At 45.6% G+C, this 24650-nt stretch overlaps 1 protein-coding gene across 12 annotated transcripts in view; it reads right to left on the minus strand.

Moving 5' to 3' along the window:
- ABLIM1 (actin binding LIM protein 1) overlaps window positions 1-24650 on the minus strand; it is a 270624-nt gene that overhangs the window by 93737 nt on the left and 152237 nt on the right. For all 12 annotated transcript variants that reach the window (XM_079794170.1, XM_079794168.1, XM_079794178.1 and 9 more), the window contains 3 exons: window positions 23136-23270; window positions 10790-10973; window positions 8445-8554 (listed from right to left, as the gene is read on the minus strand). In XM_079794170.1, coding sequence (XP_079650296.1) covers window positions 8445-8554; window positions 10790-10896 — 217 coding nt within the window. In that variant the 5' untranslated portion in view covers window positions 10897-10973; window positions 23136-23270. Of the gene's footprint in view, window positions 1-8444; window positions 8555-10789; window positions 10974-23135; window positions 23271-24650 lie in introns of those variants that run through there.

The raw sequence follows: 24650 nt of genomic DNA on the forward strand, positions 1-24650 counted from the left end.
ACTCAGGGCTGAACTCAGCAACTGATTCCCATGGGCCAATGGGAGCCTGCTTGGAGCAGGGTGAGCGATATGGGTGCCTGATACACAGTAAGAGTGCCACATATTGAGACTATACATTTATGGAGCGGAACATATACTTTAAAAAGGATGCTGAAAACTTCAATATCTGCTTAAAGATAGTATCTACTGCCTTGCAAACGAATCTCTTAAACAGCCTCTCTTCCATTTCCCTGACCAACAAATAAAAAGAGTAACTTGCCTGTATTTCCTCGGGATGCAATGGAGAATCTTTGATGGGAAATAAAAAATATTACCATAAAACATTAATACTATTTTGTCATCTGCTCTAATTTTCAGGTTTAAAGTCCTATCAAAGGAACTCTGTGTGTATGAGTGACTGTATGTGTTCACCCACATGTTTTCAGAACTAAAAGAAGAGGCTAATGTATAGAATAAACATTATCTTAATAAGTACACTCACAACTTCAAAATTCTTTTTTTCTTAAATATATTTTTTATTGATTTCAGAGAGGAAGGGAGAGGGAGAGAGAGAAACATCAATGATGAGAGAGAATCATTGATGAACTGCCTCCTGCACGCCCCACACTGGCGATCAAGCCCACAACCCGGGCATGTGCCCTGACTGGGAATCGAACCCTGACCTCCTGGTTCATAGGTCGACGCTCAACCACAGAGCCACGCCGGGTCAACTAACAATTTCAAAAGCGCAGCTGGAGGGCAGGCCCAGAGCATCACTGCTTTTCGGGCTCGTCCCCTGCACTGTCGGTCTGTTTTGTCCATTGTGGCTGCTCAGCATCATTTCTGATGATGCAAACATCACGGGGCTTGTCCTGAGATTAAAAGTAGGATTCTCTTTGGACTACAGATGCCACCAGTACAGCAAGAGGAAGGTGGGAAGCGATGAACACAGAGCCAAGCTTCACCCAGTCGTGGGATGCTCTCAGCAAAGGCCCTGGTCTGATGCAGCCTCACAGACAGCGATCTCCAGCCTGCACGGGTGAAAAGTTCCAGCCGAACCTTCAGTGGGCAGGGCCTTCTTGCCACGGGGCCAATGACCACTCATGCAGCACGAGGCTGGACCAATGCCTCTCTGTGGGATTGAGCAGCTCTCCTTTATGCTTACAATGTGTCGTCCAGACGTGCCTTGCAAGCATTGTTTGAGACCCGAGCTACCCCTCAAAAGGGCAGGAAGACAGAACTAATGTGCCCTAAGCTCAGAGCCTGAGCCCTGAGTACTCCTGATCCATTTCTGGACAGGGTTTGGGACGTGTGGCGTCAGACTTCCACCAATAGGCTGTGCGCTAGTGGCCCTCTACTCGGTGGATGGCCAGGTGGCAAAGGGGCATAAAGAAAAGGAAGAGTGGGAGAACGAGCAGACACGGGAGGAAGAAAGACAGGTGCCCCTGATGAGGGCTGCCACCTGCAGTCACCTGGGGCATTCAGTGGTGCCCATGCCATAACCCTCCACACTGCAAATCCTGGTGGACACAAGCCTGACAGCTCTCAGGGAGTTCAGAAACTTGGCAGCCACTGCTTTCAAGATTTGAGACAGTCCTTCGCGAACCCTTCTTGAAGCTGGACCAAGACCCCCAAAACAGACTCCAACAAACCCTTGTACAAGCACGTTCACTGAAGCACGATTCGCAACAGCCACATGGGGGACATGAGCGAAGTGTCCGTTAACAGATGAATGGGTAAAGAAATTGTGGTCTATCCACACAATGGAATATCACTCAACCTTAAAGAGAATGAAGTACTGATAAACGCCTCAGCCTGGATGAACCCTGAAATCATTATGATAAGTAGAAGATGCCAGAAACAAAAGGCCGCATATGCACATTTACATTCACGACATATCCAGAATAGGTAACAGAGACAGAAAGCAGGTTGGTAGTTGCCCAGGCTGGGAGAAGGAGGGATTGGGGGGGAGGTAAATGTTTAGTGGGCATGGGCCTTCTTTTTGGGGGATGAAAAACGAACCTCTTAAACAGCCTAGAACTAGACAGAGATGGTGGTTGTATAACATTGTGAAAGTACTAAAATGTTCACTTTAAAGGGGTTAATTTTGTTATGTGAACTTTACCTCAAGACAAATTGAGGAGGGAGGTGGAGGAAGGTAAAGCGGAAATAAGTGGTGACAGATGGAGACGTGATTTGGATGGAGAACACACGACATGGTGTACAGATGATGTGTTGTGGAATTGTGCACCTGAAATCTGTATATTGTTAACCAGTGTCACCCTAATAAATTCAATAAAAAGGGAAAAAATCGTAACTGTAGGAAGGTTTGTCTTGCACTGAATTCCCCAATTTTCTTGTAAACTTTAACCGGGTGAAGAGTTTCACAATTAATCTTTAACTGGCTATGATCACCCAGTGGGCATGGGCTCTTGCCAGAGAGGAAATCATGCTTGAATCCTACGTCAGTTTTTCAGATTCAGCAGTCATTAGCAAACATCAGCTCCTTCGCTCTATTCCAAAGACAGGAAGAAGAAAAGAAGGGCAGAATGTCAGTTTTGGTACTTTTACCATGTGACCAGCCACTTCATACATATTCGGCTGACGGTCATAGCAAGGGCAAACAGCCATGAAAATCCAGTCTGTAATGAATGAGTCTTTTATTTTATTTTATAACATTGTTATTTTTTAAGTACGTTGTTTTGGTTTTAAATAAGTCATACATACACATGGTTAAAAATTTTTTTTGTACAGTAAAAAATAATTTCCTTTCCTTCTTATCTCCTAGCCACTCCCTTCCTCCCTGCTAGAGACAAGTACTAATAGAAATGTCTCAGTATCTTCCTGGGATAATTCTATAGGAATATACAACTACTAGAGGCCCGGTGCATGAATTCCTGCCTGGGTGGAGTCCCTTGGCCTGGCCGGCAATCGGAGCTGATCGGGCCTTCTCAACCAGTCCCCGATCAGGGCCGATCAGGGCTGGCCGGGCAGAGGGGAGGGACCATGGGAGGTTGGCCAGCTGTGGGAGGTTTGCTGTGGGAGCGCACTGACCACCAGGGGGCAGCTCCTGCATTGAGCATCTGCCCCCTGGTGGTCAGTGTACGTCATAGCGACTGGTCGACTGGTCATTTGGTCGACCAGTCATAACAGTCGCTTAGGTTTTTATAGATATAGAAATGTATACACAGCAGTCCTTTGAATAGCTACATCTTTACTGCCACTGAAAAATTAAAAATACACTGGGGACCGACCGCTGTTCCAATCATTAACATTCTAGTTTTACTGGTAAGTGTTTAGAAGGTGTGGGTCTCAATACGTAAGAGGCATATCTGGTGAAACAAAAATAGCAAATAACAAAATGCCATTAACTCTCCGTCCACTGAGAACACTTCTGAGATCACCCATGCGCTGTGTCACTCTGGGATCTTTATGTCTGACTCACAGTTGTTATAGATTTCAATCTGAAATATCTGAATATAAATGTTCCTTTTTGCAACATACCTTGTCTGTTTGCAGTAAACCTCTGCCTACTATGTAAATCCTAAACCCCACTCTTACCCAGTACAGCAATATCGGAACTGCCACGCCAGGGGCTGGCACCCTAAGTGCCCAGAGAGGCGAGGCCTCCCTTTAATCTCACACTCAGAGGTAGGGAAATAAATTCCCTGACATTGCTCCTTTAAAAAAATAAACATGTGATTCTGTCACCAATAAACTTATCTAAAGTAATAACCACTTTCCCTTTTATGATACAGGAGAAAAAGCTTACAAAAAAGATGACACTCTGGCCAGTGTGGCCCATTGGTTGAACAATGACCCATGAACCAAGAGGTCACTGGTTCAATTCCCAGTCAGGGCACATGCCCAGGTTGTGGGCTCGATCCCCAGTAGGAGGCGTGCAGGAGGCAGCCAATTGATGATGTTTCTCTCTCATCAATGTTTCTATGTCTCTATCCCTCTCCCTCTCTAAAAAAATCAATAAAAATAACTTAAACTCAGACCAAGTGGAGCATTTGTCCTAATACCTGTAAGAGTTCCAGTGAGTCAGAATAATGACAGTGCTGTACAGAACGGGGAGAGAGAGGAAGATGGGTTTGGATGTATTCGTGTGTGGGTGTTCCCCACGCCAATCCACCCAACCCACATGCCATCAGACACTAGTCCGACACCCTTTGAAGTGGAAAGGGTGATTGTAGACAGCAGCCCACTCGTGCTCAGGTGCCCGAAATAGACAGGAGCAGCGTAGGAAAGGACAATCCAAGCCCTATTCCCCACGCCCTAGGTTGTCACACACAGACTCCCCAGCACCCATCTCCTTAACCCCTGGGTTCCAGTCCTGCCCTTATAGGTGAATTCATGGAGAAAGGAGTTGAATAAGCTTTAGAGAAGAGTGTGTATTCTTCTGGTAGAATATAATGTCTCCAGGGCATACGTTTTATTTCTAAAGTATGGATCAGCTAGACATAAGCAATTGATTTTGTTATTGATAGTAAAAGCAATCTAATTAATGCTCGTCACAACCCTTTGAGATAACTATCATCTCCGTATTATAAAATGGTTATTGCTTATTGAATTCAAATTGCATTAGACTAGATGCAGCAAGTTTTAATTAATCCAGGGGCAATAATCCATAATTGAAGTTGTTTGTTTCTATGAATAACTTCCTGATGGTTTCCATTCATCCAGTCTTGCTATAGCGGGAGGCAGCGGTGCAAGTAAAGAATGCACAGCCCTGCAGGAAGGACACGTGGGTCATTTGCAGACAAGTCAGGTCACCGCTCCGAGGCTCCACAACCCCCAGCTTTGAAAATCAGAGCGCGCTACCTACATGGTCAAATCAATACCAGGGATGGTAATGGCCTCTGGCGCCAGACGGCTGGGGTCGGTGTCCCGGCCCCACCACTTAATGTCCGTGTGATCTTGTGCACATCATTTAACCTCTGTGACCCTTTGTCTCTCCATCTGTGAAAAGGGGATAGTTTTCACAGGGTGGTGATGAGGATTAAATGAAGATTTGTAGACCAGTTACACAGTGCCTGATACATAGTGAGTGCTATGTGGATGTTTGATAAGGAAAATAAAACAGATAGAAAGGTTAGAAGAGCAGGAGAAACTGAAAGTGCACTTCTACCTAGGAAGCTCCAGCTGAGACCATTTTGGATTTCAACGACGGCTTCTGTCGGCCACGCTTCGCTTCCTCTCTGCCTCTCACGCTGTCTTCACCTGCTACTCGGTGACTACAGAAAACCAGCCACGGTATGTGAAATAAAATTGCGGTTCAGAAGAGCAAACGCATTTTTCAAAGAACATTTCAGAGGAAAAAGAGGACCTTGGCTCTCTGATACGTTTCATCGATTCTGTGAACGTTATCAAGAGAGAGTTTCAGTTTGATTTTATGTAGGAAGCTTTGCCAATTTAAAAATGAAAAGAAAAAAAATAAGACTCAAAGGGACCTCAGGATGGTTTTAAAGTACAAGGCAATTTTTCAAGAATCCTATATAATAAAAGGCTAATATGCAAATTGTCCCCTCGGGAGTTCGACTGCTCGCTATTACGTGGGCTGACCACCAGGGAGCGGTGTGGAACAAAGGCAGCCAGGGGGAGGAAGACCCCAATCGGCCCTGATCGCAGGCCAGGCCTAGGGACCCTACCCGTGCACGAATTTCATGCACTGGGCCTCTAGTTACAAATAACAACCAGTATTTTCTAATCACGCCCCAGTAAATTTCAGAAACTTGCTGAAAACTCCCTTGCACTAGTATCCACGTGCCTGCCTCGTCTGCGTATTGTGCATGTGTGTAACCATATATAAAAGCTCTCTTTTTGGCAGACACCCATGCCCACATGCCTCATAAATGCTACTTGAGTACTTACCTAAACAGACAAGGACTTGTGGAAAAATAACAATGAACCGATCAAAGCAGTTTCACAAAATTGAGATTTCATCCATGTGCAAGGAAGGGAAAAAATATGATTTGTTCTAACAATTTGCACATAAGCAACAATTATTATATCTGCCATTAGAGATGTGATGAATTTGAGTAGGATACATTCTTATACTTAAAATTTTTATTCCTTTTAATATATATATATATATATATATATATATATATTGATTTCAGAGAGGAAGGGAGAGGGAGAGAAAGATAGAAACATCAATGATGAGAGAGAATCATTGATCGGCTGCCTACTGCATGCCTCACACTGGGAATGGAGCCTGCAACCCGGGCATGTGCCCTGACCAGGAATCCAATCGTGAGCACCAACCACTGAGCCACACAAGTTGGGCTTTATTCCTTTTTTCATGTACATAACATGTATGTCATATAAAAATAGAGAAAAGGGATAAAGCAAAAAAAAAAAAACAACCACACAAACTTTAATAAACATTGGAATAAGCATTTTGGTAGAACTGTGACTAGGACACAGGATCCCGAATTGCATGGATGGAGGGGACTGGAAGCCTTTAAAAATATCCCACTTTTATTTCTCAATCCAAACCATGAGGAATGTCAGATGAAACAAGAGAGGGAGAGCTCCAGACCAGGAACCCAAAGACCTGCCTCTACTCCGACCTTTTAGTGGGTAGTGTGGGTATGCCTGCGAGCCTCAGTTTCCCCACCTATCAAGAACGATAGTTGGACTAAAGGACTCCACAGAATGTGAGGACACAGCCGTTCCTATTATAGGCCCATGGACATGATGCTCTTTCTCAGCTGTCATCCTATCCTGGGACTCACAAAATCCTTTAAAAAAACCTTTATTGTTGAAAGTATTACATATATCCTCCCCACCCCCGTTTTCCCCAATCTTGCTATAGCAGGGAGGCAGCTGTGGCAGGTAGAAAGTACACAGCCCTTCTACAAATTCCCCAACATAACTTGTTCCCACATTTTGTAGCTCCCCTCCCACACCCCACCCTAGGCCTTCACCACCCTATTGTCTGGTGTCCATGAGTTAAGCACATATGCATACAAGTTCTTTGAAATCCTTTTTCTTAAAGAGTCTGAAGAATCCTTCCAACGTGTTGGTAATGTTCTTTCAAAGCATGCCCTCCCACTCCGTGGGTGACTATTCTCACCCCAGGTCACCTTCCCGGTGACCTGCTTGGGATAGAGCAGGTAAGGACAGGGAAGGACTCAGAATCCCACTAGGGGTCTAGGCCTGCGCTGCTCTGTAGCCATTGCTCCACCCAGGCTGCTAGTGTTCCTCCGCAGGGCATAGACATCCTCCTGCGAAGGACCCCGTCTTGTTGAGTAAGATGCACTAACCCTTATTTTCTTCTTCCCTCCCAATGGTCAAAATCCAATTTCTATGCAAATGCCTTGGCCAGAACATTCTTCTTTTTAACAGGCATCAGGATTCTTCTCCGTGGACAGGAAGATTTGGAATCGCTGTTATGAACGGCATAGCCTTCCTCCCGAGGAGAAGTAGCCGATCTCATTCTTTTGTGCTGAGACCAGCAAGGCATAAAGGCGTTTTTTTCCCAGGTCTCCCAAGGACTGGCGAAATCCACCGAAACCAAGGCTGACCTCTGGCCCACGTCCTCACGCCCCAGGAGAGAGATGGTGGTAGAGCTTCCTTGTCTGGAGCCCAGAGTTCAGAATACATCTCAAAGGTTCACTCGCCTACTCACTGTTATTTACCAGAAGGAATCGTGCAATTGGCCACTGTTTTTATTTGGGGGAGGGTGGTTTTCTTGGGATTCTCACAGGCCAGACAAGCCCTTGTCCTAAAGAATTACAGATTCCAGCACCTAACTTGTTCCCACTTTTTTCAGCTCTCTCCTTGGTGTCACCCTTTAAGAGAGCTGTCCCCCGATTGACCCATATTGGTGCAGCCCGTTAGCCTTTCTCTTCTACTTTCAATTTCTTCACATTAGGTATTTTTGTGTGCCATATGCATTTATTGTCTACCTGCTGCCACCAGAAAGCAAGCTTTTAGAGGATGCTGACTTTGTTCTGTTCACACCTCTGTCACCAGTGGGCACAATACACATCACAGGTACCCAGCAAATTATCCATCATCCAATGGCCAAATGTCAGAACCCCTCCCGGTGAATAAAGAATATTTAAGGGTCAGTATAAAGCATCTCATTTGCTCTAGGCACAGGAGATAGTTGTTTAAGGCACAGAGACATCAATTATATCACCACCAAATGCTCCCCCATCTCCACCTCTGCGACTCGAGATGGCATTGCCAATGTGAAGTTTTATAACTCCCTGTCCCTCATTTACTGTCAAAAGGCACAATTTAATGCCCAATTCTATGTATGTCTTTTTGCAATAAAGGAGTCGCTCTTCATTGCATGGGTTGTAATCAAAGCTTCCTGTTTTACAAGTGAAAATGCCTTAGACAGTATTACTCTCGGCCCCAGCTAAGTTTTCACTAAAAGTAAGGCACCCGCCTGAGCTACCTTTGAACCACGAGGAACCCATGCCAACGGGGGCTGGGACACTTACTGCCGGAGCAGGAGGCTTCTTTGGGGCTGGACGCCATCGGCTGGGCACAGAGTTGACAGAGGCAGTCTCTCCCGTTGAACGTGACGCGGTCTCCGGGTGGAAACGGGCGCCTGGAGACAGAAGGACATTGCTCTGCAGGTTATCCCAGCGATTTCACTCCTGCTCCTTACTCCTTCTGCCTGCTGCCCTCCGGTGCCAATTCCTTTCTTGGAGGAGCACCAGCCCAAATGTCTGAAATGCCATCTTAACCAAGCCGGCCAGCTGGACACGGCCCAAACAAACAAACGTGCCTCAATCTGAGAAGGGAGAGTGCGCTGTGTCTATGGCATCCAGACAGTAAAGGGAATGAATGAGTCACCTCTGCTCACTAGCGGGGGGATGTCCCAACAAGTTGCTTAGCAGGGCGCACACAGTAAAATTTTCCAAATGGAAAACCCTTCATGAAGAAACATTTCAAATGCCATGAATTCCTAGTCAGGCTTAAGGCCCCTCCCCAAGAGAGTTGGTCACAGGTCAGGCGTGTTAACTCTTTCAGCTCCCAAGACGGACCTTTGTGATAAATGCTGCTGAATTAGACTTTGTCCTAGACGTCTGAATGGGTGATGGGAATGGATCATGGTGCTGGGTGGGACCCAGCCTCTGGTGGAGAAATATGACAATGCCATAAATATCTGTTTAGAAATTACTATTAGTTTCTTTTCAGAAAGAGAATACCCTTTCCCGTGAGGCATTCATCAATAACAGCACATTTTGCAAAAATACTGCCTTCTGCATATATGGTATCAGTTTCTTCTCCAGGCAGATAGCATTTTGACAAAATCATTCATGAATAGCCATACAGTTTCCATGCCTACTTACTTGCAGTGGTCGGCAAACTCATTAGTCAACAGAGCCAAATATCAACAGTACAATGATTGAAATTTCTTTTGAGAGCCAAATTTTTTAAACTTAAACTTCTTCTAACGCCACTTCTTCAAAATAGACTTGCCTAGGCCGTGGTATTTTGTGGAAGAGCCACATTCAAGGGGCCAAAGAGTCACATGTGGCTCGCGAGCTGTGGTTTGCCGACCACTGCACTAGGCCAATGTGCCAATTATCCTCATCAACATGGGTTTTCAAATGTGTGATTGTCTCGATTGGAGATGGGAAGCTCACAAGCAAAACAGCCCTGCACACCTGAGTCAGAGCGATTACTTAAGGACAAAGTCAAGCTCCTGGACATGAGTTTTGCTTTCACAACTGCCATCCCTCCTGACGTCGCCCTTGGGCTGCCTCACAGTGGTATGAACTGTAATGCACACACAGGGAGTACATTCGGACTTAAGCCCACGCCACCCGTGGCTTGGTGCCAGTCACCGAGGAGAGTGTTAAATGCTCTGCCCCCAAGTTCTAGAAATGCTGAGTTGTGGTCTCCTCTCCTCTCGGGTGCAGTGTTCCTTTCCATTGTCCAGAGAAGGCCCAGAGAGGTCCAGCGACTGGCCTGGCTGGATCAGCTGGGGAGGCCAGGTGACAGGCAGGTGCAGGTGATGCCCACCGACTCAGAACCTCCTGATTATAGGAGTCAGACCCAACTTACGTTCTCTAACGTGTAGCACTCACAGCAAAACAATAAAAGCACGTTTCCCCACCCACACTTCAGCTTCCTTCTCTCTGACTGATCGTTTTAATCAAGTGAAGTTAAGATTTACGTTGTCGATGATAGATGACCAGGAGCAGGGATTGGCAAACTTTTCTCCTACCAGCTCATAGATATTTTTTTGTACTTGGTGGATCATATGATTTTTGTCACAACTACTCAACTCTGTCACTGTAGCTTGAGAGCAGCCATACACGATTCATCAACAAATGGGCGTGGCTGTGTCCCAATAAAACTTTATTTACAAAAACAGGTATTAGGTCTAATTTGGAGCATAGTTTGCCCACTCTTGCTCTAGAGTAAATGAGACTACTTTAAACACACACACACACACACACACACACACGCACGCACGCACGCACATGCACACGTGCACACGCACACACAAGAACTTCTACTTCCAAAGAAGTTTTATTTTTCTAATCAATTATGTCATTTCCTCCCAATGTTTCATTGCTCAGAATCTTTTGAGACCTAGAGCTACTTTCAGACTTGGTATCAAGCCACTCAATATGAGTCATATTATTTAGCAGAAGACACCATAAATTACTTTATGACCAAGACTGCTCATACAGTAGAAAGATAAAGGAATCTAAGGACACCTCAGAAAAAAAGAATATTTTAAGACTAAGCACAATTCAAGACTCCAGGGGGCCATCCCAAGCATTGGCAGCAGAGCCCGGCGCTTTGCCGGGAAGCCCCCACTTACTTGCAGATGGTACACGCGAAGCAGTTGGGGTGGTAGGTCTTGCCCAGGGCAGTCACCACCTCTCCTTCCACGAACTCCCCACAGCCATGGCAGCGTGTCCCATACATCCTCTGGTAGTCCAGGGTGCAGAGGTACTCCCCGTTCTTTATGAAGAAGCCACCTTGGGCCAGGTCACAGCCACACACTGTGGAAAGACAAGTTCACATCCGGTCATTCTGTCTGTCCAGCTGCTGGGGCAGTTGCCCTCTGCATGCTGTTCACTTACTCTATGATCTCAGTGGTTTGGGCTTAGGGGAGGGGACTGGTACAAAGAGCTATTTATTGTTGGGCTCTGATCTCCCTCTTGCCTCCCTCCCCTTTAGTTTCCTATCCTTTGGGAGCGATGCAATATCTCATACCAGTACACCCCACTGGCCGGGTCTCAATGACTTCTGTGGTATGTCTAAGATTCAGAGATAATCAAACGGTCTTAGATGGAACGATACTCTTAGTTCATGGTGTCTCAAATATGAACCAAGCTGTCCCTGGCAATGCCACTTAGGAAAGGTACCTACTGCTTGCCCACACAACTGCTTTGTTTGAGCCAAGATTGTAACTGAGCTGAGTAATAAATTCCCACTCTATGAAAAGCAGTAGCTGAAATGTCCAATGTCTATTTTTTCACACTCTGGAAATACTTTCTCATAGCTATGGAAAATTCAGACGGTTAATTTTCTCTTTGTGCAGCAAATAGGAAAAGCCAATCATTTGTGTATTATAGAGCGAGAGATAAAAATGAACAGGCAGAAGAGGAAAGAGAAGGGTACTAGCCCAAGAGAAAACAATCATTCGGGACCTTAATGCATGCAAAAGAGGATGCTCCGCTGTGTGGATCCTGGTGTCTTCTTTCAGCACTGCAGCTGTGGGTTATGGAGACGGGCAAAGAAGCAGGTCCTGGGATGCCAGGGGCTGGGGCCTGGTGTCCATGTTCAGACAAGACCAGAGAAGGCCACGGTAACTTGTCCAAAACCAAAGCCTCAGGCGGCCCCGAGAGTGAAGGGGTCCACTGCTGAAGGACTGGGAAGCTACAGCCAAAGCTGGAAACCTCCAATCTTAACCCCCCGATTCCCAAGGTTGCGTGATGCCTGTACAATCAAGGGCCTTAGGCCAAGAACCCAGGATGCTTCTTGGTTATTCCTGCAAGCAGCTAATGGGCACTCCGTTGGGGGATGAAGGAGGTGAGTTCAATCACTAAATTGCTTGCCCACCAGAACTATTCCAGGGTTCCTCGGACTACGTCCCATGACTCATGAACGCACCTAGATGAACTCGTGCTGACTATAGGGACATTCTGACAGAGCTAACTACCCCCCCATCCTCAGTTAGCAGACTTCTCTAACTGCAGACGATTAAAGATAGTCAGGGTGACGTAGAGCCTACAAGCAAGCTGTCCCCTGGGGATTCATCAGCCTTTGTTTAGATCAACACTCCACAGCAATTTACAATCAAGTAACCCAAGATGACAGCCTAAGTCCATCACGCCTAAGAATGACCACCCTATAAATACTACTGTGATCACATGACCTGGAAAACAGCGCATGCACCACCTGCTGCCTCCTCTAACCTGCCAGGGTCCCCGCTGTTCTCACACCTGCTCCATCCTTACCAAATGGGTCCTGTGGGTTGAGGGAGCACAAATATGGACTAACCTCATCCTGACTGCAAATTCCTTCAAACACAATCTTGGGCGGGGGGCCGGGGGGCGGTGGGGGGGTGGTGGGGGAAGGGAGTTATAGACTATCTCAGAGATTTTTCTTCAATATTCTTCTATGTACATATCTTATTTTCCCGCAGGGTGAGAAAGCACTTTATGGGCAAACGTCTTCATCTTTGCTTCTTTTGATCCTTCAACCACGGTGCCTAAGGTAACACTGGGAGCAATTTTTGAGATAAGTTGAATTGAGCCTCAAACTTGACGGGTTCCCCTGGATTCCAACCTTCAGTGGCATCATTTGCTCTTCCAAACTTTCTTACTTCTCAAAGTCATGGGAAGTGAAAAAAAAACAATGCATTTGAACTACTATTAATTCCCTTTATTCTCTCCTCCAATCACCCACTTTTTTTTTTTTTTAAAGTTTTGGTCGGTTTTATATTAACAGCCTAGCAAACACTTTTAACTTTCTAAAAGTGCTTTCAAAAATACTTTTGCACCAAGCAAAACTTTCACATCCAAGTGATCAAGAAATCTCAATGAGTAAGATCAAACTTCAGTAGAGTTTTAGATTTTTAAAACTATTTAGATCTTGAACTTGGGGTGCTCCACTTGTCTTTGCTTTAGTTGAAAATTAACATACGCCCTGGGGGAAAGCATAGATCCCTTTCGTTAAAAATTATGTATATCTGCCAGTGAAGGAGATGAATTGCTTCCTTCTCAGTGACCAATCATTTCAAGCATGTGCACCACTCAAGGCCCCTCTGAATCCTGCTGCTTTGCCGTCACTAAGGTGTGGCTACAACAGCCATCTGCCTTGAAGATGTTAAGGTCTTGAATGAACTTACTGAACACTATTAACTAGTGAAGTAGGCATACGTACATCTAAGCACTTTGATGTCGAAGTTGTGATTTTGTAACAGGCACATTTTAAATTTTTAAATCTTAAAGGAACAATAATAGGAGCTGCCTGTGTTGTAAAAATACCAAGGAACAACATACAGAGGTGTCAAATAAGGATGAAAGCAGAACATGATTTCCGTGGCGTGAACAGGGCCTCGGTAGCAACGATCTCGTCAAACTTCTAAAAGCCGCAGTTAACATTTAATGTTTCAACGAATCCATGTTTAGGAGAACAGGAAATACTTAAAACGCTGCCCAAAGGCAGGCTGGGGGTAAAAGGCAAAAGGCATTTCCTTCATTGATATCAGTAGACTGAACGCCTTTGCTGGGCGGCCACGCTCATTTGTGTTTTCACCAATTCATACCACCAAGAGAGGAAGGGACAGGACACAACCGCGATCAATGTGTTCCATTTAGTTTTGAGCAGCACAAGAATTTTAATTGGGGGCCAGGAGTCGTAGGCAGGTCCTCTCTTCCCTTTCCTAGAGCCAGTGCCGGCTGGTTAGCCCATCACAGGGCGAAGGGAGTCCTTCTGAACCTGCTCAGGGAAGGAGAGGCTGCAGGGCTGGGACCTGTGTTACACCTGCTGTTTCCAGCGATAAGGGCCAGGTGCTCCAGAAGTGCTACTTGACCCACCTGCCTGCGCCAGCACCGTCCCTGCCTCCTCCCCGCCCCATGCACGGGAGCTGGGGGTGGGACAGACGCAGGGCATGGAACTCTGAAACACGCCCTGGCGGATCGGTCCTGTGATTACCAAAGACTTCCCATCCTCTTCCTCCATCCTCTACTCCAACTCAATTTTAAAATAATTTTTTATTTCATCCGAGATGGTATTCTACTTATTTCCTTAAACCCTTTTTTCATAGAAAATACTGAGGTAGACTTTCACATCGAGCCTTCCCAAACCACCAAAAATGCCACTGTGTGTGGGGTCTCCCTGAGTCAGTCTTTGGTCTGAAGCCCAGGGCACTCTGTTTGAAAGCATCAGGCACTGAAGCTCAACAGAGCCACACCCTGCAGCCCAGAGCTCAAAATAGCTGAACAGAGACGCGTAAACAATAACGTGAGGGGGCAGCTTCCCACCAGAAATAACTATTTGCTCATGTATCAGCCTGGAAGCTAATACTAACCCTCAAAAAACATATCGAAATGGTTTTTCACATGAACTTCTAAATGCCCATAAAAATCAATGACCATTCCTGGGAAAGAAGATACTGAGAAGCCCAACCAGATGGCAAAAGGGGGGCCCCAACGCAAGGGCTGTATTTAATTCAGAGTCTGAATTTACAACAACAAGTGAAGAGAATTGGTTGGAAGGGAATCATTTTGGCATCTCTTTTATCAACAAAATCTTTGACTACGTACTAAGCTTGTTTTTAACACTAGTAACACTTCATGTGCAAACAGTATTAATTATAACCAGCTAAAACAACAAAGAGATCACCCAGAATGATATCAATGTCCTTTTTTTTTTTTTTTTTGCCTTCTAAGATTTGGCCCATAACACAACAACAGGTATTAACGTCTTCCATGCTGGCACAGATTACTTCAGTAGCCAGAAGTACCAGGTACAAGGGCTGCCGACGTGCACAGGGAGAAATAAGAGCTGTCCGTGTTCATAGGGCCTTGCTTACCCCAGGCAAACTTATCTCAAACTAGGCCACATGTTGGAATTTTGGGTCCAGAGGTATAATTTGGGTTTTTGTTTGTTTGTTTTTGATAATACTCACTTGAGGATATCTTTCCATTGAGGTTTAGAGAGAATGGAAGGGAGAGGGAGAGACAGAGAGAGAAAAACATCGATGTGGTTGACTCCCACACGTGCCTCGACCAGGGCTGGGCAACTGGGGTATGTGCCCTTGACTAGAATCGAACCCATGACCCTTCAGTCGCAGGCCAACTGTCTATCCATTGAGGCAAACCAGCTAGGGGATCCATTGGTATATATTATTCAGATCTATCTTCTCTCCAACCCCCTTCCCTTTTCGGTCCCCAGAAAGATCTGTGTCATGCGTCTTTGCCTGTTATGAACGTCCAGGCTCCCAGGAGGCAGCCTCAGTGACAGCTACATGTGTGTCAATAAGCTGAACCGAGAGGAAACAGATGAAGGCACAGATGCAGTGCTCTTTCCATCAGCAACCACAGAAAGCAGAGAGCACAGTGTCTATTAACCCTGCTCGCGGGCTCTTTACCTCCAGTTCCTCTCCTGCCCAGCCTCCCCTGCACATCTCCTAAGAGACCACGTTATCAGGTGGTTCCTCTGCTCTGCTCTGCCAAACGCTTTGACCTTGCACATGAGGCCCCGCATCTTCCAAATGTTCATGTCACTCTTCCTGAACACCCCGCCAGTGCTTTGCTCCAATCAACTTGCCCTGCCACCCCCTGCCGGACGGACACCTCCTCTCACCTCCTGCCGGTGCCTACCCCACCCAGCCTCCCTGGCTGCACTCAAGTTTGACCTCCTGATGAAACTGACAGCTTCCTCCAGTTCCCCAGCTTCGATTCCTCAGGGCTCAGAACAACTACTGACATCCAACTCATATTTAATATACATTGTCCTGTACCTTATACTGCCATTGTGATTTTTTCTTGGTTTCAATGCAAGTTTATGAAAGGCAGAGACAACTTCTTATGCTATTTTAGATCTTCTACAATACCTAGAGAGATGGCAAATTATTGTCCCTACCCCAATTCCATATCCCTTTAAACCAGGCAGGTGTCTGGACAGTGTGCGCGGGGTCAAGTTCCTTTGGCTCAACATAAGGAAAGGGCATTTGGGCATGACTTTGAGCCAGCAATCCTGTCTTTGCTTCTGAAAGTACCTAGTTGGCATCAAGATAGTCATGCCAAGGTAGTAACTCTGCCCGCCCCCAACTTCTTGAGTCTTACTTAAGACTGAACTTCCTTAGCCACTGGAACAGACGGCAACTCAACAACTCAGGAGACCGTTTCGGTTCACAGGTGCTACGTACGGGCAGACAAGGCTCTCCTTGTGTTTAGCAGAAGCAAGAAGGTCCTGATTACAGAGAATAAGATTGCAACTGGTTAAGTGCTGCATGATTGAAGGTGCATGGAAAGAAACTCGAATGGGATCACAGGGGAGCAACGGGAATAATTAAAGGGCTGGGAGAGAGGACTTAAAGTAGATGAAATTGGGATTAGACCGAAGAAAAAGAGGCCAGGGTAATAAAAAGGCTTCGAGTATATGGTGAGTTATTTTAAGGAAATCAATAATCAGCTCTTTTCCACTGAGGGAGGGCAAAATGGGAAACATTTATTTTACATGTACCAAGAAATGTCAGTTAGAAAAGCTAACAGACATACCACAGAGGTGACTACAGATGAGAACAGTTTTCTGAAAGAAGCTGTGCCCCATCTGTGGTTAGGAAATATTCATGATAGAATAAGCGACCTTTCCAGCCAGGATAGCTGATCTTTCCGGATATGGACCATGTGATCATGTTACTCTTCTGACTAATACCTGTAGATCAAATCATAGGGATTCTATACGCAGTGACAAGAACATCAAATTCATTATTTTACCACTTTGAGTTAGTTCTTATACCAGATACATCAGTTAATATAATTTTACGTTAAACAAATATTTAAATACAGGAAACCCTTAATCTCTATATTCAACCCTCCACTTTTCATCCATTTTACTCCAGAAAATTCCTTGCATTTTATAAACACACATATTCTACACGGAATGATCATGACCTGGTAAACGTCTTACAAACCCTAAGGTGGCAAAGTGGAAAGTGCTCTGATAGCTGGGATGTTTTCCCAAACCCCTTCACAGAACTCAATCTTTGAAGAGTAATTCTTGAAAAATATATTGCAATTCACTGACATTAGTAGAAGTTGTAACCTGAATTTTCTAATCGTTTTAGATCAACACTTTAAAAATAATGTTAATGTTCATGGGCTCCCTTGATGGCGTAAACATTATAGAGGCCAAGGGCTTTTAACAATCAATCAAAAGGTAGCACTGGCCACACCTTTTAACACATAGTTCATTAAGACTCACGTTGCTTAGTGGCAACAGTCTCTACTAAAACAGAATTCTCTGAGGATTTCTGCCACTCTAATGCTAGCTAGATGGAAGAGTGTACATGATCTGATTCTATTTTTACATGATCTGATTTTTCAAAATTTCTACAGACACCCAATGTTCAGAAGTCTTTTTTAAACTATGTGGCTATAAATAACACACAACACTAGTTCCATTTTTGAAAAGGAATGAAGTTACTGTAATTAATGTTTAAAATGCCATCTTTCAAATGACGATGGGAACATCACAGTTCAGTTCGTTTCTGGTAGAAACCTGCTTGCCCAAATGAAGGCCACTGTCCGCTCTAGTCACACCCGTCTTCACCATCCACTGCCTTGAATCAGGCAGCTCCTGACCCTGCCCACAACTAGCATGCTTCGCCTTTCCAGTCCAGTAAGCTCTCCGGAGCATCTGTGCTTCACCATATCTTGTTTCCTCCTTGGCAACATCCTCAGACCAATGAGTGCTAGGTGGTCTCTGCAGCCTTGACCGCTCACCTCCACCTGTCCTGCCACCAGTCATTGTCCACTAGTAAGCACATTCCTTGCCACCAGATCGCAGGTTCTTCAGGGATAGGTGCCGTGTCATGTATGCCGTTAGCCCTCCATACCCTAGCACAGTGAATGGATAGATGATAGATGCTCTATAAACATTTCACATGGCACATGGCAAAGACCATTAAGTACTGATATTCCCAGGTTTTGTGCAAAAATTAAGTGACTTTTAGTATGGAAAGAATGCAGATCTACTTTTGGAATTATGAAGTCCACATCGTTGACTTTTTTACTGGAAGGAATTAAGTGGTGGTTGTATTTTCCTCTTTCATCTATCAGCTCAAACTTCTCTTTCTGGAAATGGGGGTGAGGGGAGCCTTCCCTGACCACCTGCCCCACCACAAACACACCAAGGTCCTCCTGTTGCAAGCTCACATTGTTGCTCATGCACCTCCTTTTATTTTCCCTTTATTGCCCCAATCACAGTGGTAAATCATATTTGTACAATTATTTGATGGTCTGATTACTATTCAGGCTGTTATAACAAAATTTGGGTGACTTATAAACAACAGAAATTTATTTCACACAATTTTGGAGGCTGGGAAGTCCAAGGTCAAGGTGCTTGCAGATTCAGTGTCTGGCAAGGGCCTGATTTTTGGTTCACACATGGCTATCTTCTCTCTGGGTCTCATGGCAGAAGAAATAAGGGAACTCTTTTATTAGAGCACTAATCCCCTTCACGGTCTAATTATCTCCCAAAGCTCTGCCCTCATGATCTCATTATCTCCCAAAGCTCCACCTCCAAATACCATCACATGGGGTATTGAGTTTCAACATAAGAATTTGGGAGGAAACAAAATAATTCAGTCTATGGCATATCCCTTTGAACTTATGGGTGCAGAAAACTGTACAACAGAGAGTTCTATACCCTTTCTTCTTTCAAAATTCATAGGACATACCTAGATACCATGACTTTTCCATCTCTAAATTACTAGTCAGATATGTTTGGAACATACATTTTAATAGCTACTCTTTAGCTGAACATTTCATACTTAAATTTTACATTTAATGAAGCTGTTCTACAGAAAAGCCTAATTGCTGGGAATTCCATAGGCCGCCTCACCACCTGGTTAATTCTGCCTTCTATCCAACCTTTTATGCCATCATTTCATATAATTATTCGGTTATATTTATCTCCTGCTAGAGAGTAAGCTTCTTGAGGGCAGAAATTTTTATCTGTTTTGTCCACTATTATACCCAGTGACTAGACTGACGTGGTAGGTGCTCAATAAGGTGAATGGATGAATGAGTGAACAAGCAAACTCATACAACTTAACAAAAGGAAGACAAACAACCCAATCAAGAAATGGGCAGAAGACCTAAATAGACACTTCTCCAAAGAGCACATACAGTTGGCCAAGAGACATGAAAAAATGCTCAATGTCACTAATCATCAGAGAGATGCAAATTAAAATGACAGTGAGGTATCACCTCACACCTGCCAGAATGGCTACCATGAACAAATCAACAAATAACAAATGCTGGTGAGGATGTGGAGAAAAGGGAACCCTAGTAACTGCTGGTGGGAATGTAGACTGGTACAGCCATTATGGAAAACAGCGTGGAGTTTCCTCAAAAAACTAAAATGGAACTGCCATGTGACCCAATAATCCCACTTCTAGGACTATATCCTAAGAAACCTGAAACACCAATCGGAAAGAATATATGCACCCCAATGTTCACAGCAGCATTGTTTATAATAGCTGAGACCTGAAAACAGCCAAAGTGCCCATCAGTATATGAATGGATAAAAAAGCTGTGGTGCATTAACACGATGGAATATTATGCAGCTGTAAAAAAATAGGAATTTCTCACCCTTTGAGACAGCATGGAAGGACCTGGAGAGTACTATGCTAAGTGAAATAAGTCAGCCAGAGAAAGACAACTATCACATGATCTCACTTATATGTGGAATCTAATGAAAAAAACAAAACAAAACACCACTGACAATCAAAATAGATCCAGAGACATGGAAGCATGCAACAGACTGAGGATCCTCAGAGGGAATGGGGGTGGGGGAAGGGAAGAGATCAACCGAAGAGCTTACATGCATGTATGAATAACCCAAGAACATAGACAATAGGGGGATGAAGGCCGGGAGAGGGGAAGGGATGGGAGGAGGAAGTAAGGGGGTCAATGGGATGGGGAGGAAAGGGGTCATCTGTAATATTTTCAACAATAAAGATAAATTAAAAAAAACATACTTTTCCTTGGAACTTGAATATTAATAAATGTTTCCAATGGCATAGCTTGTCAACTAGATTTATGAAGTGCTTCCTATGATGTATGCCCTCAAATGGTTACTAGACAGTAACATGATCTTCTGGAAAGGAGTGTAAGTGAAGCTATCGATCATGGACCACAGAGCTACATGTCTGTCTAGCAGATACAACAGATAAGAGAACTGCACTGAGGGCTGTGTCATATTGACAGCATGGAGCCAAGTATGTGGTACAACTTTCCCACACAAATAACTTGCCTTCAGTCCTTAAATATAAACTAGAAGAGAAAAAAGCCAGGACACATCCCCCCCCCGCCCCCCGCCACACACACACACAATGGGGATAAACAAAATTGTCTCCTAAGCCCTAACTGGTTTGGCTCAGTGGACAGAGCGTCAGCCTGTGGACTGAAGGGTCCCAGGTTTGATTCAGGTCAAGGGCATGTACCTTGTTTGCGGGCACATCCCCAGTAGGGGGCGTGCAGGAGGCAGCTGATCGATGTTTCTCATCGATGTTTCTAACTATCTCTCTCCCTTCCTCTCTGTAAAAAATCAATAAAATATATTTTAAAAAATTGTCTCCTAACATCTTGACATACTAAACAGTAACTACCCACACCTGGCACTAATGCTTTGTATGTTCAACTACAAATACAGACTGTATTGATTTCATACCAAATCTACCCCTCGAGACATGTCTCAGGAAATTTCTGAGCACAAAGTAAAGCAAAGTATAATTCTTGACTCCAAGGTAGCTGAGCTGGATGTAACTGGAAATATTTACTCTCCGACACTCTGTTTCGGAGGTTCCCATTCGGTACCTCTGGGTTCTATGCATATAGACGGTTATGGGCACATGGAATCAGCAGGCTTCAGACCTGGGTCCACTTAAATAGCCACCGTCTAGTCTTTTTATGTTACAGACAAGAGCATGGAGCCCCAGGGAGACAGGGGACCTGCCTGAGATCACAGAGCTGCTTCATGGCGAGGGCAGGACTCCAGCCACACAGAGTCGCAGCCCAGTCAGCACCTGAGTGTGACTGGTGTTTCCTGACGGCCGCCTTGGGTTGCCTGAAAACTGGGGGCTTGTCGTACTTCTCACAGGGGTTCTCAGAAGGACTGGAGACTCTCTCGAGGATGCATTACAGCCTTTGGTAATTGTGTCATGTTCAATGGGAATTAAGCTCATGCCCCCTTCCCTTGGCATCTTCTCACCCGAGCTATATGCTAGTGCTCTTTCTTCTGAAAAGATGATGCTCAATGCAAGAAACAGGACAGCAGAAAAGCCCTGTCTCTCCTTTTTTCATGTATTTGAGGGTCTCTAGGCAGCCTGGAATCTGCTTGACAGCCCCCCGGCCATGGTGGATGGCTTAGGATGGCAATGCTGAACCTCTGTACCTAAGATACTTAAAACGAAACAGTTTCCAGGGATGAGGGTGGTTACCACGTGCAGGGCGCAGAGTAAAGGTACAGAGTGGGATTACAATTGTCCCTCTTCTCTCTCTTTTCCTACACCCCCCACACCAACCTCAGCCACTCCAACATGCCATCAGCTCAAATGACCTATTTCTCAAATAAGCGCAAAGCAATGTCTCTCTCTCTCCCCACTCAGCCAGGCCCTGGCCCCAGAATTACAGGTCAGCATATTTGATACCAAGATGCCAACAGTTCTAAGCCCCAAAGGGAGGCTTGTTAATGGAAATCGACCTCAAGTCGGTAGCTTCCTGGATGGGATGTATTTTTCTGCTTGGAGGCCTTCCAAGTATTTTTGCTTAATGCTCACTTCTTAACACACACCACACACACACATATACACACACACACACATACACACACACACACACACCACACTACACACACACACCACACACTACACACACCACACACACACACATACACACACCACACTACACACATACACACACACCACACTATACACACACACACCCCACACTACACACACACACAACACATACTACACACACACCACCACACACTACACACACACCACTACACACCATACACATACCACACACACACAACACACTACACAACACACCCCACACACTACACATACACACACCTCACACACTACACACACACCACACTACACACACACACACCACTACACACCATACACATACCACACACACAACACACTACACAACACACCCCACACACTACACACACACACACCTCACACACTACACACACACCACACTACACACACACACACCACACACTACACACACCACTACACACCACACACACCACACACACACAACACACACTACACACACACACCACACTACACATACACACACCACACACTACACACACACACACACACACCACTACACACCACACACCACACACACACACACAACACACAACACACACACACACCACTACACACCACCACACAGCAAACATACACACCACCACCATACACACACACACACACACACACACACACACACACACCCCTTACACCCCCACCCCACATGTCCCACAGGAGCCAGTGACTCCGCACCCCAACCTTACCAGTCTTCCAGCCCTCCTCTAAATAATGGATTTGGGGACAAAGTTACTCTGTGGTAGGAATCCCTCATTTCACAGGAAAAGAAATAAAAAGTTCAAAATTCATAACTGCACTCTCACTGCTCCCCTATAATCAGTGCCCCCCTCCAAGAACCAGGAACTTCAGTGAACACCCAAAGGCCCGTGCATCCCTGGTGCTGGGGGGACCCAGTTTGCCTCCTGAGTCTAATCCAATCCCACACTAGGGACGCCAAGTGACTCCTGGGCTTCTGAGCACGCTCACTCATCATCCGGTGACTTGGCGTGGAGAGGGGACGGGGCAGACCCCAAGGCAGGCACTGGCTGTGACCTGCCCCGGAGCCGGGAAGCTGGAGGCCCCGTACCTTTGCAGGTGAAGCATTTGATGTGGAAGTGCTTGGTCTGGACCCGGAGCACCTCGCCCTTGCACGGCTCCCCACATTTATGGCAGTGAATGGCGGGCTTCTCGGATGGGTGGTGAGGGTCCTGAGGGTGGGCCACTGGAAAAAAAAGAAAAGATCTACGTGAGCATTCAGAACTCCTCCAACAGGGGTCGCTACGGGCGTGCATCAATATCCCCCTCACGTTGGTATCAAATGAGCCGCATATTAATTCATCAGTGTGAGCCGAGCCCCTCCCCCCAGGCCATAACCACGGGGATCCACGCGTGAAATGAGAGAGCTGTGGCGTTCACAGTCCAGCAGGGAAAACACGGGGCGTGTGCCCCTGGGAACCAGCAGTTCCTTCTTCCTCTCAAACGTCTCTAGGACTTCCTCACTGGGCCATTCAATATGTGATCTTGGGAGGGTCGATGTTTTGTAATAGGTCTTTAAATTCACTGCACTGTACGTGCCTGGAGGATGGGGACCATTTCTTAAACTCATGTTTTTTCTACTCATTTGTACTTTTCCTTCCTTCTTCCAGATCCTCAGAACGCAGCAGAATGCTCACGCACCAAAGGATGTAGTAGGTGTTTAGTTAGTTAGTATGTGCTGGCTGGTTTCTCATCTACGCTACCAGAGCCCTGCCTGATGTTCCTTTGGCAGCTCAGTTAGCCTTCGGAAGCCTGTTGTGAGCCTCCTGAATGTGCACAGTTCCTGAGACACACACTCCAGGCAGTCATTTAAAAAACTAAATAAATTAACAATCACGTGACCCTCTCTGAGCTTCAGTTTCCTCTCCTGCAAGAAAAGGTGGTTGGATCAGATGATGTCACAGGTCTTTTCAAGCTCTGAAACCATGTGGGACGATTCTCTCAGTTTCCAGAGTGCGGCTGGCAGAGAATATTGCCACTGCCCGGCGCAGGGACAGGACTCACAACCTCCCCCCTTGCAGAGGACTGAGAGAGACGCCACCTGTGGCCTTGAACTAGCCGAGGGTCCTCCCTCAACCTGCCCTTCTCCAGCCAGAGAAGGCAGCGACTCTCTGCTATAAAGTTCCTTTCCTGAGTTGGGTCCTTGGCAGGAAGAACCGGGTGATATATAAGACGTGTTACATAAGTAGCTGTGTGAGCGTGATACGGGATAAGAACAATAAACCTAAAATTAATCAACCGACACAAAGAACAGAGATGATTTTTTTTTTCTCAAACAGTAAAACCAGGTTGGATGGGGGGTTGGGGGGCGGGGAGGAGATGTGGGCAGATATTTCTGAAACTCGATTTAGAAAAGCACCTACGGCCAGGAGCTCACTGTCCCCCGAGCATAATAGCGCACTGTTTTCCCTGGCCCCCGGTCACGGCTCCCTTCGCCTGGAAAGAGTTGGAACAGGACAGTCCAAATAATCCATTATCAGCTACATTCTGAGGAACAAGGTTGTTCTTGTGAGGAGCAGGTGTTGTTTCGGGTTGAACACCTGATCCGCGGTCTTGGTGCTGGACC

Source organism: Cnephaeus nilssonii (assembly GCF_951640355.1).
Source record: "Cnephaeus nilssonii genome assembly, chromosome: 16".
Classification (NCBI taxonomy): Eukaryota; Metazoa; Chordata; class Mammalia; order Chiroptera; family Vespertilionidae; genus Cnephaeus; species Cnephaeus nilssonii.